Source organism: Gadus macrocephalus, chromosome 16, assembly GCF_031168955.1.
Source record: "Gadus macrocephalus chromosome 16, ASM3116895v1".
Lineage (NCBI taxonomy): Eukaryota > Metazoa > Chordata > Actinopteri > Gadiformes > Gadidae > Gadus > Gadus macrocephalus.
The window spans coordinates 14,253,450-14,271,815 of record NC_082397.1 but is presented as its reverse complement, the minus strand read 5'-3'; the positions used below and the strand labels follow the sequence as shown (position 1 = coordinate 14,271,815).

At 44.8% G+C, this 18,366-nt stretch overlaps 1 protein-coding gene across 4 annotated transcripts; it reads right to left on the bottom strand.

Moving 5' to 3' along the window:
- Nucleotides 1-246: 246 nt before the first annotated feature.
- On the bottom strand, nt 247-17,551 carry cluha (clustered mitochondria (cluA/CLU1) homolog a). 4 transcript variants are annotated; one of them, XM_060074821.1, is made up of 27 exons: nt 17,194-17,551; nt 13,538-13,719; nt 13,232-13,403; nt 12,087-12,230; nt 11,853-11,980; nt 11,438-11,592; nt 10,806-10,931; nt 10,216-10,363; nt 10,028-10,120; nt 9,380-9,814; nt 8,994-9,253; nt 8,338-8,747; nt 7,506-7,607; nt 7,305-7,405; nt 6,771-6,923; nt 6,471-6,533; nt 6,109-6,353; nt 5,855-5,939; nt 5,611-5,764; nt 5,347-5,486; nt 5,164-5,244; nt 4,921-5,046; nt 4,080-4,201; nt 3,894-3,987; nt 3,665-3,799; nt 3,438-3,511; nt 247-3,277 (listed from the first exon to the last, which is right to left on the bottom strand). In XM_060074821.1, exons 1-27 carry the CDS (start codon nt 17,324-17,326, stop codon nt 3,151-3,153), a joined length of 4,188 nt encoding a protein of 1,395 aa, XP_059930804.1. In that variant the 5' UTR covers nt 17,327-17,551; the 3' UTR covers nt 247-3,150. The 4 variants fall into 4 exon arrangements, with proteins under 4 accessions (XP_059930804.1, XP_059930806.1, XP_059930808.1 ...); XM_060074823.1 differs by having other exon boundaries at nt 8,425-8,747; XM_060074825.1 differs by lacking the exon at nt 17,194-17,551 and adding an exon at nt 16,253-17,148 and having other exon boundaries at nt 8,425-8,747.
- Nucleotides 17,552-18,366: the final 815 nt, after the last annotated feature.

The following is an 18,366-nucleotide window of genomic DNA, read 5'->3' as shown; positions in this document are numbered from 1 at the left end:
AACAGACGGGCGCATGCACCAGCTCGTGTGCACAAACCGACGGGGCGCGCACGCCCTTGATAGCGGCTTCTTTGTAATTTCCTGTGCAATATATTCGGTGTTAAATTGTGAAGACCGTCATCTACTTAGAAATTCAAGAGCTTCCTTCAAAAATATTAACTCGAGATGTCTTCGAGGAGAAGAAATTTCTTTCGGTGGTCAGTGGTGAAATTACATTAATCAAATGACGACAATGTGATAACGGGGTAAAATGTCATGATCTACAATTTATTATTTCGTTTTAATATAAAAGAATACCCAGATGAAAAATAATTGTTATTTAGTGAAAAGCAGACAAATATGTTACAGGGGAAGCAGGGTTTACACTTGCTTATGATGGCTGTGTCGAAGTCTCATGGACGCATTAAAATAGTCTCAACAGTTGAGAAATCAAAGCGATTGGTGTCTGAACTGGAGATATCTCGCCAATAGATCACATTATTCCAAACGTGCCACCCCATATATCTAGGACGATATGTCCGGACCATTTTGTGAGCCTTGAAAACACCAAATATTAAGCTAAAATTGCTTTGAATAGTAAATTGAATTACTTAACAATTAGCAAAATCCCATAATTTCCCCCTCGTTCACTTTGGACATTAAACGTTTTAACAATGCAAAGATTAAAACAAACATGAATTTAACTTTTTACTCTCCCGTAAACATGAGTAATTATTCAGCTATATTTGAAAAGGTTATCTGTTTAGGAAATAGGTTGATACAATTTCAACAAAGAACTCAGCTGTGCAACTTTGTCTCCACTACGGACCCAAAATCACCGTATAAGTCGTTATTCTATGATAATTAGCCACAGTCCCCACATTACTCTGCCTTAACTGTTTCGGATCAACTGAAAGCATGTTCAACAGGTAGCAGTCTTTGGAATGTAGGAATATTTAAAAAATCCCTACATTTAGAAAATGTGCATCAGTTACTGTGCCAGCCACCTTCCACACTTGACAAATCAAGAGGCGCAGCTCAAGTGCGACACCCAGCGGCCGTTATTGATACGGTGGCCGTGCACATCAAAATATACAATCTTGGGAGATAAAGTTAATGTAATGTATGATACATTAATCCTAAAAACGATACTTCCAAGAAATTTTAGAAGAGTAAGGGGTAAACAAATTATAGTCAAACAACAAAGGGACATCAAACCATGGAAAGAAAAACACTGCCACCATTAAGAAAGCTAATAGTTCCACCAGTTACAAAACAGGTTTCCTTCTGAAGCATAAATAGGCACAATTTGTATAGAGTTCTTATTGATGCACAAATTGTTTCAGAAGCATAATTATTTAGAATATTACTGCAGTAACTTCACTGCCCAAATGAATACACTCGAACAAAAATTATCCAGCTGCTAGTACACCAGTTCACATTGTAGAGCAAATAATTAAAAGCTGCACCTCTAAACCAATAATGTTCAGCACCAGCTCTATTGCTTTAATCACACATGTAGACACCAGGGTTTTTAACAAAAATACACAGCAGGGGAGATCACATTGCATGTATACAAGCGCACACAAAACTATCATTTTTTTGGTACATTACATTAATGCAGCCCTTCTTAAACTCACTTTCTGTGGCGTTGTGCATTGATCATATTCAAACATCACAAAATGGTGAGGAAGATGCTGCATATAAATAAGACGCTGGCATGCGTCATATTGCAATCTGTTGGGAGTTGGGTAGCGGAAAAAATGTTTCTTTAAATTCCATAGCCAATTATTTTCATATGCACAGCTAAGACTTCCATTTACATTTTTCCATCAGTGGTATAAAAAATAAAATGTTTGGATAGTCATGGCTCACTTGATGCTTATCCAAGCTATTCAGCAGCAAAGATCACAATCTCAAGGCCAAGAAATTGGACCAAACAAAACACACAAAGAGTCACACACAAACATACATGCACAAATTATCAAGGTGGAAAAATATAAGATTGAATATAGCAAGGACAAGATATATACTGTTCCGGCCTACACTGGACGTATTCAAATTCGAGTTTCTGTGACAGTTTTAGTAATTTTCTAAATCCACTAAAGATTTACACACGCTCCACTCGTATTCTTTCGAAAACGGCCTTGGTAACAAATTAACCAATACTCAACCTTAAAATGTTTCCACTTTTAGTAAAAAAACAAAAAAAAACAAAAACAAAGAATTAACCTACTGAGCAAATTAATAATTAGAACAATTGAACCTGCACTGTGCGTCTGCCAAGGAAAAGGGACCGTAGGATACCGAAATAGCTGTGATGAAAAGACAGAAAAGCCAAGGGACAAAGTATGTAGCGAGTCGAAATGACAGAACTACAACACCAATGAGGTCCACAAGGGCTAAATAACGGAGGACAAAATCACCAGGAGACCAACAGGAGGAGGGAGTTCACGTTCCAAAGTCCCTCAAGATAAATCTAAAATGTAGCGACCATGTTCTGGTCTTAGTGCACAGTAGAATTTACCCCTGAGTTCTAAGGACGGCTTAGGTGCTGTGTGTTCTGCAGCACCATTGGGAATGGCCAGTGTTTTGAGCATATTGAAGAATGAACGGCTGTTCAAGGGTGGTCTTGGGTTTTGATGGTCACGGGAAGTGATAAGAGCCCAGATGGAGGAGTATTTCGGGGTATGGTACAGTGGATAAGGCTCTGGTATACAATGTCATGGTCGTTCTTGGTCTCCTTCTCTGGCCACATTCTCTTTGCGGCACGCACATATACATGCGCACACACGCACACGCACAGAAACACAGCAAGCAGCAGTTAGTTGAATGACCTTTGTTCTGATGATTCATCACTTTTTTATGGGCCAAGGAGAGTATTCAGATTGCACATTACATAAATTCTACACGATTATCTATTTAATTCCCCATTCCTTCCTACCTTGTAGGAAGTGCATTGTCTGTATTGCCCAACCTTAAACTTTACATACAGTTTATACAGATTTGTCCACTGCCCCAGACAATCCCCCCCCCCCCCACACACTCCCATTTATTTTCATTATTGATCCGGACTGCTCAGTTCTCAGGTCCTCCAGGCTCCATTACATTTCTGTGGCATTACAGCCTCCCAAACCAGCAGAAAGCAGCTTTGCTTTGGGCTTTCCAACATTAATCAATAGGAATCTTGTCATCCAGCTCCAGGAGGCCGTCTGCCGTCTGCTCCTCAAACTTCCCTGACTCCTGCAGCTGCTGCCGTCTCTGGACCTCCGCCTTCAGGGTTTCCAGGTCCTTTTGGCTGGAAGGGGAATTACACAGAGCATTGCTGCAATCTTAACAAGGGGCGGTAGAGATAAGAACACAATAGTGGAATCAAAAAGGTAATCAAGCAAAACTTTCTGATTTCTGGAAACAAAAACAAATAGATTGGAGTCAATTAAAGTCTTCTCTTAACTTACCTGAGGGGGATGAAGATGATGCCGTTGATGATATTGAGCTGTTCCAGAACGCTGGCCATGCTCGGAGCAGTGAACTGGAAAACGAGAGACGACGACACCGCAAAAACACAATTAGACCTCGCCTTATTAGCCTTACAGACACCTGCCTCGCCAGCCTCCCTGAAATCACAGACGTCGCAACAGCTTTGATACGCAGTGCAGACACTGCACAATTCTTTATGGGTCACCTTGAGAGGCGTAATGCTGGCGTTGGAGCCATTCTTGTAGATCTCATTCATGGTCCTCTGCAGAGCCACGGCCTGCTGGGTGAGATACTTGAGGTACTCTGAGCTCTCCTTGGTCTTCTCGTGAGCTTCGCCCACCTGAAAGAAACGATGAAGCAATGCCGTGTTTTAGGACTCGTCCAATAGGGAAGGGAGCGTCCGCAACAGCTCGTGTTGCGAGTTCTCTGGTTACCTGGTTCTTGTAAATGGTGTAGCCTTCCTTTTCGTGCTGGAGTGCGGAGCGGAACTCTGCCTTGCTCTCGTAGACCCTTGCGACAAGATGATTGCTGTAGGAGGAGAAGGAGCACGTGCTTAGAATTATTAAAAAAGGTCACTATTTTTAAAAACCTTACCCTAAATGCTTGACCATCATGCCTACCTGAGGGCCACTTTGAGGGAGCGAGAACCATGGTACTTTGTGTTGATGGTCAAGGCGTTCTCCAGGAATCTCAGGGACAGCTCGTATTCCATTACCCCGTGCAGCACCAGGCCAATGTTGCTCTGTGGAGGAGATTCAGGATCCCATTCAGAACAGGAGCTACTAGCAACGCTGTATGCTGGTGAGGTCTTTAATAGCTTTTAGGGCTCGACAACATGAAACTGAAGATAATTGGAAATCTCCTTGAGATGAGATCGAGAAAAGGATGAAATATTGTAGACAAAGAAAAATGAGTCTACTTCATAAACAAGGCGTAATAAGTTACGCCTGGTTTCTTGTTTGGTAACAGTTAAATTATACAAAATAACTAATTTTCAAGTCGAGGAGGCTCTCACAAGGCGCCATCTACAGTGGCAAGTGTAGATTGTGTTTATTTTAAGCGTCTGACCGTTTTTTTACAACCTTTTACTACTGTTGTACTACTTTACAGTTTAGTATGTGTTCGCTCATTACCCACTTAGATCCCCAAATCCAGCAACACGATTGGTTAAAAACATGTCCACCCAGATTTGAGCTAGTCTGCCATCAGCCTTTAGATTATCCAAATTCTGATTTGTGAGACTACCATTTTAATAGCCACACCATATTTATAATGTGCATATTCATATTACTTTAAATATCACAAAACCCAATTCATCGTTAAAAAATAGCAGCAAAAAGAGTGTACATTTAATGCAATTCAGATTTGTATTGATATTGCAGCCTAAGACCGAGTGATGTCGATTTAAATTCATCAAATGTCAAACGAGTGATAAAAAAACCACGTCTGAGGTGCACTCACGTCAAGCAGGGCCATCTCCGGGTGGTCCTCCCCACACACCATGAGCATGAGGTAACGTGCACGGTACAGCAGCTTCAGGGCAGTGGACAGCTGCCCATTGGCGAAACAGTACAGAGCCAAGTGCATCTAAGGCGAAGACAGAGACAGACGGCAAAACAATAAATAAGAAGGAGGCCTTTAAAAATATATCAATCTTAATATTTGTATGCATGCATGCTAAGTCAACCAAAGATGATATCGTACATATTCTTGAATGGTGTTGGGGTGTTCAATGCCCAGGGCTCGCTCGCTCATCAGAACTGCCTTCTGCTGGTTGCTAAGCGCCTGTTGGTTCAATTGATTAAAAGTCAATAAACAACCCATCGCATGAATCTCAATCATTCATAGTCACGGATATGTAGACCTAAAAAAGTGTTCTGATCTCACCTCTTGATGGTCTCCCATGATGTAGTTCAGGCGAGCCAGCAGGCGCAGGCAGGCGCAGATCTCCACATGCATGGCTCCGTACACATTGTTGAACAGGTTCAGGGCCTCGTTAATCAGCTCACAGCCCTCCTTCAGAAAACCTGCAGGACGATGTCGTAAACAACCAAGCACACAGTGGAAGCTGCTCAGGAAAAGCTCAAAGCAAAACGACTGAAGTTGCATCAATGGAGTCCAAGCACATCAATGAGGAAATCATGGACTCACCTTGCTGCACCTTGGCCTGTCCACTCTGGAAGAAGTGGAAGGCGTCTGAGGCTTTGGGGTTTACGTGCTTCACCACTGGGAAGATGTTCAGGATATCCTCCTCTGTGAAGGCCGGTTTGTGGCGGCTGTCAAAGTTGTACTCTTTGATCAGGATCTGCGTTGAGATTAAAAACACATGGGTCAGTGGGAGAGGCAGACCGGGAGGATACGGGGTGTACTTCGCAACCTTGGGAATGAAGCGTACCTGTATGCCAGTCTTAATGGAGATCTCCCTGAGGAGCGTGATCTTCTGGAGGCCATGCTTCTCCACCACCTGATCCACTCCTTCACTGTAATCATCACGTTCACAACACGGTCACACTACGGCTGGCATTGATGCACGTTTGTTTCATCTGAGTGAAGGGGCAGCTAGCTCAAGGGTGCAATAGGCTGCTGATAAGTGGAGTCAAACCAACCCAGAAGCAGTGGTTAGACAATCCTGCACCTCTGAGCTCTTACCACTGCAATGTGAAATGATAGTAGCTCTGGGCCTCGGTGGCGATGCTCTTCCACAGCTCGCTGGGGGTCAGGCTAGCCCACGCCGTGTTGTCTCCGCCGCCGGGCACCCTGTTGCGCCGCTTGCGGTTCTTGCGGCGGGACACCAGCTCGTCGGGGGGAAGGTGCGCCACCGCATCGGGGAAGGAGCTCAGGAAGCAGTTGAGGAAATGGCTGACGGCGGCCGAGAGAGCGGACAACTCCACACCCTGGAGGAAGGCGAGGGGCAAGGATTACACCCGACTGGCAATAAAAAGCGGTAAAACGGCTGATAAAAACGTAACGGTTTTTCATTTTACAACATCAAATAGACCAACGGTACAAACCTGAAGATACGTCTTGAAGAAATGCTTTGCACACCTGGTTATCAGCTCACAGATTCCTATTCTCTAAACACACAGAATAGAAGAAAAAAGGGTTAGTGCTACTTCAGCGTTTTTGGAAAGGTATTTTGTACTCGAACAGAAGGGATACAATCCAATACATTTACAGGGCGTCTTGGTAGGAATCAGAAGAAATGCCATCAACAACCTTATGATGAATAAAATACCAAATCCCTCTTTGTATAACGTCTATTAAATTAAATTCAGGTCAAAGTGATATCACCGGCCAGAGGAATCCCTTACATAGAAGTGCTCCAGCTTGGCTTTCGCCGGGGTCTTCTCCACAAACTCCAGAACAGTGCCCAGGTAACGGATGTTGATGCCCCTCTGGTGCAGAGCTTCTGTCAGGGTGGCACCGTCCATGGGCAGGGCACTGTGGTCCAGGCAGTCCTTCACCTGAAATACAATACTTCAAGGATGAAGACGCGCATGTGCATATGTACGGTTGCAGTTTGCAGATACAACACCTTTAAGTTCTAGGTCCTATGTTTTTTTTAGGCCCACTACTGCAGAAAACTCATAACGCGCATTATATAGCTATCAAATTAGCATGAATCATCATCATCATCATCCATTATTTCAGCTGTCATTCATTGCGACGGACAATCCTACATTGAAACGAGTCCTTGTGTTGAAATGTAAATAGATGGATAGCCCTTACAAGAGATAACTCAATGTAGCAAAAGGTTTAAAAATGATAAATTCCCAATGAAACGACCACTTCCTCACATGCATCGGTTTGGGTGTACGTGTGTAAGAGAGATAGATTTCCCATACCAGCGAGGGAACCTGGCAAGACACCACGAAGGCAGCGGCATCTTTGAGGAGCTGCTTCTGTTTCTGGATGTCGTCTGTGCTCTCCTCGGGGAACCGGACACCTGGCAAAGCACCACAAAGTCAGCCCTAGTGCTGGCCAAGCCAATGGTGTCAGAGCTTCCTACGTAAATACAGAAATAAGAGGGTCTGGAAGATACGCACCGGGGGAAAAGAGGTCAGGATTGAAGCGAATGTCGAAGGAGGTGTTGCTGATGGAGCCGACGGCCTTGCAGGCGTTCAGGACCACTTCCCTGCTTTTTGGGTCTGGGATCGTACAAAAGGCAAACAAGATTATAGAGTCATTTTTAAAACTAATTAATGAAGGTTAAAGTTTTCCCCCAAACAGCAGAGCTACAGAGTGAGTCAGTTCATGTTGCACAGCCAGTTAGAGTGGACAGATCATTGTTATTTCGTTGATTAGATTCTGAAAGCTTCCCGCCTAGCGACTGGGACGGGCTTCATCTTTCACATTGCCGTTAGCCAGAAAAACCACAATCACAATCACGATGAAAGGAAATTCTTAATAAATTACCATGAATTAAATAGTCATATCTGCCATGATTATTTCATCCAAAGAATCAATTTGTATTCAGGGGAAAATCAAATCAAAAAAGGAGAGGGTCCAACACTGGTATTCTAATCATTAGGGGCACGGGACGTTGTTATGGGCTCATGCTCTAGCCCAATGCAGGCCGAGGACCGAGTAGAGACAGCTATCCAGGTGAAAACATTTGGAACTATGACGTACTGCCACGATGTAGTAATAATAATAATAATAAATAAAATGTATATAGCGCTTAATATGGTACTCTAAGACGCTTAAATGTAAGCCCTAAGCAGCACCCAAACACCCACCTCCAGATACTAATCTTACAAAAACAAGAAAATATAGAAACATATGAAAATACACTTATTAGAATATTTTTCTTACGGCTGTTCTCCACAAAGATAGCTGTCCCCATTCTGACCAGGCCAGTACTAATGCTGGACGTACCAATACCCGATCCGTCTTCGGCAACTAAGGACTCCGCCAGCTCTTTGGCCTGGGCTAACCCTGGGATCGTCTGGTCAGCCTCCTTACCCCCCAGCGGGCCCTCCACCTGCCCGTTCTGCGTGCCCTCGGGCTCAGACACCCCGTTCACCACGGGCTCCAGGGAGTCTTCGGTGGCGGTGGTCGTTGAGGGGGACTCCACCCCGTTGGTCTGGTCCACCTGGGGGGCGACCTGCCCTTCGGGGGCCTTGCTCTCCGGGGCGGGGGTCTCTGAAGAGACCTCCGTTGGCTCTGTGGTGGGCAGCGCCAGTTGGTTAGCGGCGGCGGCGGCGGCAGCGGCAGCTTTGGTTGAATCTTTGTTTGCCTTGTGCTGCATGAGCTGTAATGCGGCCATCTTCATGAAGAGGAGATATCTGCAGGGGAATTTAACATTATACGATATACACGGCATACCACTGCGAGTATGCAACACACCTGCACCGTTACAAAGGTGTTGTGAATCGTTACACACCTATGGTGAATCGATACACAGCCATTGACATAACACAACTCCCAATTGTAACATACATGTGTATCGTAACACACCCTTTGGGGATCCATAAACACCTATTGTGTATGCATACACACCAGTTATGTATCCAACTGTTTATGGTACCCACCTGTGCTCAACGAAGGCCTCGATGAGCTCCTGGCGCAGGCAGGCCAGGCGGTGGCGGTGCAGGCGGGGGAAGCCCTGCTTCTGGGTCTCGGGGGGAAGCTCCTCGCCCTCCACGGGCAGGAAGTTGAGGTCGGGTGGGAAGGTGCGGAGGAGGTCCAGGATGTAGTGGCGCCCGTCGTTGCCGATGATGCCCTTGCACTCCACGGAGGAGCAGAGCTGCACCGCCTCGTCCTTCTCGTTCAGCACGTCGTGCCTCTGGACCTGAGGAGGGGACGCAGCGGGGGGAAGCGAGTCAGAAGGGCCGACAGTAGGCGGGTGCCTTTCGGAATACAGTTAATGCTGTAACTGAAGGATCCCTCATGCTCATTCCTCGTCCCTCGGACTGACCTTCAGCGGCCGGCTGGTCTTGTCCAGCAGCTCCAGGTACTTGCTGTGGGACACCACCGTCTTGCCGAAGTCGATGGAGCCGTAGATGACGCTCTGCTCCTGCTCGCGCTCCAGGATGCCGGGGATGATGGACTGGGCGGTGACGCGGTAGCCCCGGTAGTCCACCACCACCGTGCCCAGGGTGTACAGGCCCTCCACGTCCACTGCGCCGTACGCCCGCACGCCGTTCAGGTCGTTGGTGGGCGCGGCGTGGGCCGCCGCGTCCCCGCCCAGCTCGCGGTAGTGGTCGCGCACGTCGAAGCCCAGGCTGAAGAAGATGTTGTTCCAGATGAACATCTGCATGCGCGTCTCCTCGCCGGGGTTGATGGCCATCACGTTGCCGTCGATGACGGCCATGGCGCCTCGGGTGGCGGCCGCAGCGAAGTCACTGTGCACCTGCGGGTGAGGGACGCGCGGCAAGAGTTCGTTACGACCGGTTATTAATGCGGTCAAACATTATTACCCACCTGTTTCTTGGTAGAAGACTTTGAAGACAATGAAATAAGATAGTAAGCCGTGCGACTGTAGTTAGCCAAGCTGTGTTTGGAGGAGGGCATCGATTCATATACAAGCAAGCAGCCATCGAGATGGGATCGTTGGGTACTGTACCTTGAATATGGCCCTTTCTCTCAGCAGCCGTTCTGGCAGGTTCTTACGGGCCAGCTCTCTGGTGGTCTGCAGCTCCTCATTCCAGTCCCTCGTCTGGGAAGCCATCAACCAGTTATTACCCTTCGCACCCAAACCTTTTGTTTCCCACAGGAATCATTCATTCTTAAAGAGGCGTGCGCGCAACCCACCTGTCCAGGGATGTGCTCCTCGTACCCAAGGCGGGAGGTGTAGGCGTCTTCTGCCCGGACGCAGTCCATGGCGTGGTCCACCTGCGGGGCTGTCCAGCTGTACACCTGGAAGGGCGTGGCTATCCTCTCAAACGGGTGTCTCTGGACTCTGGTCGGCGAGACATAGCGGGAAGAATCATTTTGAACTCATTAAAGATAGATAGATAGATAGATTAACACTTTAATAATCCCAGGGGGAAATTATTTTTGTCACGAACTCCAGATATACATACACAAATATTAAGAATAAAATATATAAAATATAATATTATATATATATAATATAAATATATATACATACATAAAAGATAAAAGAAAAGATACAACCTAAGAAATACAAATATACAAACAACATAAATTTAAGGACAATATAAATAGTATATATACATACACATACACACATGCATACATTAACCCGATACGTTTCCGATTCAATTATACCAGGGAGCTGCAAGTTGGTGTAAAATTGTTGACCACCACTGTTCAGTAGTGGAGACGGTCTTATTCGGTGCATTGTAAATATAAATGTACACTGGGCGACAGGGTCCTACCTTTTCTTCTGCAATGCGCTGAAGTTTTTTTTGAAGGCCGGACTGATCTGGCTCAGCAACTCTACCAGCGAGTGACTCAGGAAGCTTGGATTGGCTGGCTTGGGGTTGAATGTGTAGGTGGTAGATCTGCAATACAGAATACAGAATATTATATTCAGAACCACGATGGAATGCTGACAGCCAACCCTGGAATTGTATGCAAAAAATGTAAGATGCCGACTAGACCAAGTGCATAAAGAACGCATTAGATCAAGCTCTGCAGTAGCAGCAGGACCCTCTTTCGTTAAACTGCAGTTATTATACGTAAGAAGCACATGGCACACAGCCTTATTAATTCCATGAAATCTTGGGCAACACTTCCGCAACCAATACAAGCTCATTAGGCTGACCACGGGTGACTCAACAACACAGCGGACAAAGCCTACTTAGCTCTGGTCGGTTTCCAAATATATATCCTGATTAGCAAGGCGTCACTCATAACAGATATCAGACTGACTGGTGGAGATATGATGTACTGCCTCGTTGAGGTATGAGGTTGGGGCTACTGCCGGGTGGAGGTATGAGGTTGGGGCTACCGCCTGGTGGAGGTATGAGGTAGGATGTACTGCCTGGTTGAGGTCGGGGGTACTGACTGGTTGAGGTAGAAGCCGCGGCTGGAGGCGGTGACACTGATGTGTCTCTCCTCCACCGTCACCATGTACAGGTACATGAGGTCGCCGTGCATCTTCCTGTTTCCCGGCGGAGGGTTCCAGCCGCTCATGGTCAACACCTTCAGGCACTGCATGGGCTGGGGGGGGGGGGAGCGGAGCCAAAATAGAGGACAAGGAAGAGGGGATGGCTCCATGTTTCAAATCGATCATGTCCATCTTTCATTTACATCAACAAGAGTAACTCCAGAGTGAACCGGAGTCATTGTTAAACAATTGGTTTGTCATTTCATTGCAGCCCATTAGCTTTTATTTTCAAGGTTAACACCGTGATGACGTAGCCTATATCAAGGTCGGCTGTATATGTTGTCAGGGGGTCCTGAGTGAAGAGGCCTCTTACCTTCCAGTCGTTGTTGGGTGGCTGGAGGGGCAGCAGGGGTCGCTCCTTACTGCCGGGGAGGATGTGCTCCGGCGGGGTGCAGTCAATCTGTTCCAGCTCACTGCCCTTCTTCTTCCTCCTGCCGCTATCTATCGATTGATGCCAAGGAGCAGGGGTCAAGGGATACACCATCTGAATATCGAGTGGCTTGGATACAAAATCTAATGGATACATGCAACACACACAAGCACCAACCTCCAAGGTCTCCCTCTGTGAAGATGCTGAGGAAAGAGAGGGAGTTGCAGTCTACTCCATTGTAGGCATCCGAGGGGTCCAGGCTCTTCAGCAGGTCCCTGATGTGGCGCACGTGGATGCGGGCCTCCCGTACTGTGTAGGACTCTGCAATAACACGAGTACTTTCAGGTCATACACGCTGCACATTGTCATCGAAAGAGTCTGTCAATGTTTAACAAGGAATGAAACATTTGCTTATTTCATTAATCGTTCGTCAAACAGGCATACATGATCTATATTTAGGGTAAATCATCAAACATGAATGTCTTGTGCAACAGCATACTAGGGGTGGGAATCTCTTGGCACCTCACGATTAGATTCCAGAGGTCAACGATTTGATTCTAAAACGATTATTGATGCATCTCGAAGCAAATTATAATTTTTTGGTATATTTCCATGTGAGATTTTCAAAAAATTATATATACATATCTGAATTTGCTACTCAGAGTTTGCTAATCACTTCCTACTTTTGTGATGATCATAAAAGAAAACACATTAATTACCTAATCTAATGTTTTATTAGAGAAAAAGCTTTTGTCACAAACATGACTTTCTATGAACAATGCAATAATCAATGCAGCTTGAATTACAACACACTATGGAAGTAGGTAAAAAATAAACAGATTTAGTTTACTTTTCTTTCTAATCTTTCTTTTCTATGAAAAAGCTGCTCTTAGTCTATTATACGAATAAGAACCTGTTCGTCGTTCTTGTGTCTGGCTGTGAGTTTGCGTGCATGCTATGCGTAGGCTGAATCGCAATCGCGTCCAGACAAATCCAATTGGCCAAAACACATTGAAGATAAATTGAATAATTTTAAAACTACTCAAATTATCCCTCTGTCGAACAAAATGTTGCAGGAGGCGAACAAATTTAATAAAAAAAAATAAAAAATATATGTACATATATTTTTACATATACAGCATACTATTTACTTCAAGCATTAGATTTCATTTAAACATTAATGTATGGACATTGGATGTATCACGGTTTTAAAAACCTGCTGCACTGATCAAGATTTCACTCTTTCGTGCCATCTTTCCCCCTGCTATAATGTGGGGGCGCCGTCTTTACCCATAATGAAGGAGAACATGAAGGGGCCTCACCTTCGACCACCTTCAGCTGGGAGCCCTCCTGCAGGCCTTCGATGGACTTGAGCTCTGCAAAGTTGTCCAGCACGTTGCCGTCGAGCTGCAGGGAGAAGCAGGTGCGATGGCAAGTGTCCTCCCTGTCCATCAGCACCTGGTGGATCTCCTGGACCATCTCCTGGGGAGAGACCTGGCGGAGGGAGGGGACATCAAGCCTTTTACACATATTTTTAAAAAAAAAAACACTCAATGGTGCAAGTACTTTAGTGTGACCTAGTGTATATGCTTTGTGGACGTTACTCTTGGATTGAGGAGAATCCATACCTGGAGGTCAAAGGGCTCCGTCCCGGGGGCCTGGATTTTGACATTGAAGCCTGTGTCCTGGATCACAATCACTTCTTGTTCGTTGGAATCATCCCCTGCATCCCCGTCCTGTCTGGGCTCCAGCTCCCCTGTGTGCTCCGGGGCCCCGCCGCCATTCATCACTGCGGTTTCTGTGCTGTGCTCTGATGGGACGAGGAAAAAGAAAAGGGGAGAGTGACCTTTAGACCTTAGATCCTTTTCTAGTCGCCCATCCTCCACTGTATGGTTAGGGATCAAGGATGAAGGCCAATTCTCAAATACATGATATGACGTATAGAGACTGCTTCCAAACGAGTTGGTTAAATATCTGCGCACAAGCCTTTAAAACTGCCTCACGGTCCTGAACAAAACACCGCTCCAGATTCGACCTTACCACCAGGAACATCATTGAAATATTTATGATCAGCAGAATGCTAACCATCAGAGCTATGCCTGTGCCATAGAAATGTGCCTTATTGGCCAATGTGATGTGGACGCCTCAGTACAAGATATCAAAAATCAAGTTGTGTCGATGACACAAATGTAAAGACTTTCAGGTTGACAATATTCGCAGAAATAGAAAGCACCAGCACTGGCCAATAAAACAAACAAAGATCACCAAACAATCAAGCATTCCTTGCAAATGAACTTGATCAAGTAACAGCCACTCGTCAGTCAAATCTGAAAGGGGCTGGTTTCTCTGTGGGAGGGGGCATCAACGCTAAAGAGGTCAGGAATAACATGAGGCAGCTGAGCAAATGGTTCCTCTCACTGAGACAACTGCTGCCAGTCGATGTCCTTGTTGACCGTCAAGGGTACACCAGTGTCAGGGTTACTGGAGAGCTGGGGAGGCCCACTGGAGGCCAGGCTGAGGTGGGGGGAGGGATGGCGGTGTACAGAATAAGGCTGAACAGCCGTGCTCAGAATACCAAACACAATCGCCCTGAGCAGACAAAAGATTGTTGGGCTGCCAATGCATAATTGCAAAAGGTATTGTGCTCTAGGTATATCCAAAGCTAATTGTTCCGGTGTCATTAGTACATGCAGTTTCTTGAGAGAGTTGGAGAGTTGGCCATCATTACATCGATATTGTGCAAAGATAACTGATTCAGGGGAAGGCAGTGCAATGAAGGAAAACATTGTTTTGCATTGAAATCTACCACTACCTATCTGTTGTGATATAATTTCAAAGATTTATAGAAGTCCCCCCCTTGACAAAGTATCTTAACAGTGTATTTTTTAAGGAAAGCAGGTATACATTTTTAACAAACATCAAATACAAAAGCCAATAACACAGGCATGGACAACATGACTTCTGACAGCAGAGAACATGTTAATCAATACTCAAGCTGACAGAACCTCAAGGGTCAATGATTGAGAACACAACTTGTCTCCTAACTTGGTCACTAAAGAATAAACAAGTACCCTTCAAAAGACCAAATGAGCACAATAAATTCAGAAAGGTGTCATTCAAAAATACTCAGAAATAGTAATGTTTGTCAGTACAGTTCCTGTCTGAAAACCATAAAGGCTGCAAGATAAAATACTTAAATTCCGGCCAACATATTGGGCTATTTGAGCAACTGTGATAACACCTTTGATGGAATACTACTTGTTGTGCAATAGCCAAGCACTGCTCTAGTCCAACATCAGTTTTAACTCTCAATTAATTTATTCAGTGTCGAAGGACTACGACTGCTGCCATGGAAGGACTACGACTGCTGCCATGGAAAAACTTAACAGCCCTAAAAACTCACCACACAAGGTCTTTGTTATTAAAAACGTGTGGCACCACAAGATGGCATCCTATTGTTGCACTTACAAAATATCAGCCTGAGGAATACTGCCGAGTCAGATTGTCTAGCAATGAGATTTCACAACTATTTCAAAATAGTGAATGGCCGGCTTTGTTAAATAAAAAAGATGGGAATAACGCAATACATATATTGCACTGCAGGAAACTCATTCAGATTAAGAAAGACTGGTGAAGAATAAACAAAAAAGAGCCAATGGGCATAATACAATAATGCGTACACACACAAATCATTTACAGAAGTGGACGTTTACCATAGATTAAAGATAAATATAAGGCTTTGATTAGCCAAGAAAGCCAAGAAGACAAGTACCATCAAGCAAGGTACTAGCAGCATGTTGAGTCCTCAGTTCTGGACTTTGACTACGATTTCTGGGATTAACTAGTTCACGTTTCCCCCCCACAAAACCCTTAAGCCCCTTTAAACCAACATTGTACCCTATCCAAAAACCTGTCTGCTTTATTTGCAAGTCTTTTTGTATCTGGAAAAAGTATGTACGGTCATTATTGTGAACCATCACAAGGTACTTACTCAGCACCAAGTCAAAGTTAAATCCCTCAAGTGGCCTGAACATTCGCTTGCTTATTTGTGGTTAGATGAGACAATATCTGAAATTACCCCAAGATCTCATGTGCAAATTCTGAAACTGAATTTGAGGAGGAAACACAGCTATAGCCAACCTGCTATGAACGACAGTGACACACAGTGCAGTCTTTCATTATGCAGTTGTAACGTTATAAGCACTTACAGGCCAAACTTCCAAGCGAAATCACGTGCGGCAGAGATGACCATGTCAGTTGTACTGACTTGTTTGCCTCAGCGCCTTATTGACTTTAATCTGATGCATAGACATGCATGCAATTAAATGAATGTGGCTACTTACCAGCTGCTGAACTAGCCATTCATGAAGTATAACCTTCTCTCACCGAACATGCACCATGACTGCTCTACAGACGCCGCTTCCGCTTCCCGGTCGAGGAATACTCGACCTACCGGCACCGAGAAGGGGGAGGGGGGACTCTGTACAAGTAACGTACTGGACGGGGCTCTTCTGAACTGGTACTTTTAGCATGATGAGTCAGTCGCATTTATCAATAATGGCGAGCACGACATAGTATGTAATTGATTCGCTGGGAACATCTAAAGCTATACAGCTCAAATCCAACCGTGAAACCCCTTCACCAGACTAACAATGAGCTATTCCACTGAAGGTGACCTTCAGTCATTCATCTACTCCTTACGACATGTGCGCCAGGTCAGCTAGTAGATTAGGTTCATGCTGTCATCTGTGGATATTAGGAATGGAGTATAATGTCTTTTTTGTGTTTCTCTGATATTAAAGAGCATCTGCATTATGGACTCGACCAACGTGACAGTTGTTCGCTAGCTAGCTTGTGTTAGCAGTTATAAACAGAGTAGCCCAGAGCTAAAGTCATTCTGGTGATCAGTTAGGTAGGACTTCAAAACGAATAAGACAATTCGATCAGGTGGGTTTGATTAACCATCCACCATAACCTGAAAGGAATAAGGCTGGTAAACATGACATACTTCTGGTGACATTGGCCATAGAAGTACCTTCAATCTGGTTAGCTGCTAGACAGGAGGTGTTGTTACAGAACAGTGCATGAACTATATAGTGGTACGGCCATACATCACTTCATAGTTACACATGCATTGTAACACGATATAACGTTATGCCTAAACACTGAAACCTTGAGCCAATTCTTCTGGCAGAAGGATGTGGCAATAGTGTTTGTATTAAACATACAAAACATGTCACGATAGTTCAACTATCTACACTAACCCGACCAAGAGTGACCTTACCGCAAGCACACGGATCCTTCATAGTTGCCTTGATGCTTTCTTTAATGTCCTGGTTTCCATTCGGTTCATGAGCAACACCATCTGGGTTACAAGTAGGCACAGTGGCTGGGACGTCATCCGTCTTGCTCACCATGTCGGGCGGTTAGTTTATCAGCAAGATGTGGAAAAGGCTGCAAGTCTATGAATTCACGACGTCTGAGCAGGTCTCCCAGCAGTCAGCTACATGCGAAGGGTATGAGCTTAGCTTACAAAAACAATCTGAGGACAGTGCTGTACATGGAATCACACGTGGTTTCCTCCTCTTGACCCCTTTGCCTTTGCGTTCCCTTCAACCATATAAACGCTACTACGGAAAGCCAGTCATATCAAATCTCTTCAGCAAGGACATGCCGAATAGCCAAAAGTCGAAGCAGCCTCCTGGTGGAAATTGGTTTTACATTGTCACCATGACCTGACTGTTATTTTTTGGATTGCCTCTTATAATTTCTTTGAGTTGAAAGGGGAAGACAAACTGATGACAGTAGTTTTGAATACATAATACGATTGCCTGCTGTACAACTCATACTATAGATTGCATATTTTACTTTAAAATGGTACAACTTCCAAATCTAAGCTTAATGGTATAAGAATTTTGAAAGCAATCCAAAATGTATCTCTTTCCTAAATTTTAAGTGATATTCATAGCAATATTGTATGGACATATTTGACCAAAATAGTTGTTTTATAGACTTCATGTGGGCGGCAGTAGCTCAGGAGGTAGAGCGGGTTGGCTGGTAACCTGAAGGTTGTTGGTTCGAGTGTCGAGGTGTCCTTGAGCAAGGCACCTAACCCTGATTGTTAGCTCCTGACGAGCTGGCTGTCGCCTTGCATGGTTGACTCCGCCGTCTGTGTGTGTATGTGAGGCAATATTGTAAAGCGCTTTGGGTGGGCAATGGTTAGAAAAGCGCTATATCAATTCAGTCCATTTATGTGCATATCCCAGTTATTAGTAACACATATTTGAGACCCAAAATGGACAAAGGGCCGATGTAACTCAAAACACTACCAATGTCAATATAGAGAATATTCATGAAACATAGACCTTGTTCAGCCTGACTAAGATTTAAATAGTTGTTATTTTTATGTATTGTTTTATAGTGACCCTAAACAGGACAATGATTTATTGTCCTGATT

Excerpts from the sequence above, each read along its gene's own strand:
- cluha (XM_060074821.1), bottom strand. The coding sequence starts at position 17,326 with ATGGTGAGCAAGACGGATGACGTCCCAGCCACTGTGCCTACTTGTAAC. Across the intron at positions 11,593-11,852 it reads CACCCAACAACGACTGGAAG|CCCATGCAGTGCCTGAAGGT; the intron begins GTAAGAGGCCTC and ends CCCCCCCCCCAG. Across the intron at positions 6,924-7,304 it reads CTTGCCAGGTTCCCTCGCTG|GTGAAGGACTGCCTGGACCA; the intron begins GTATGGGAAATC and ends ATTGTATTTCAG.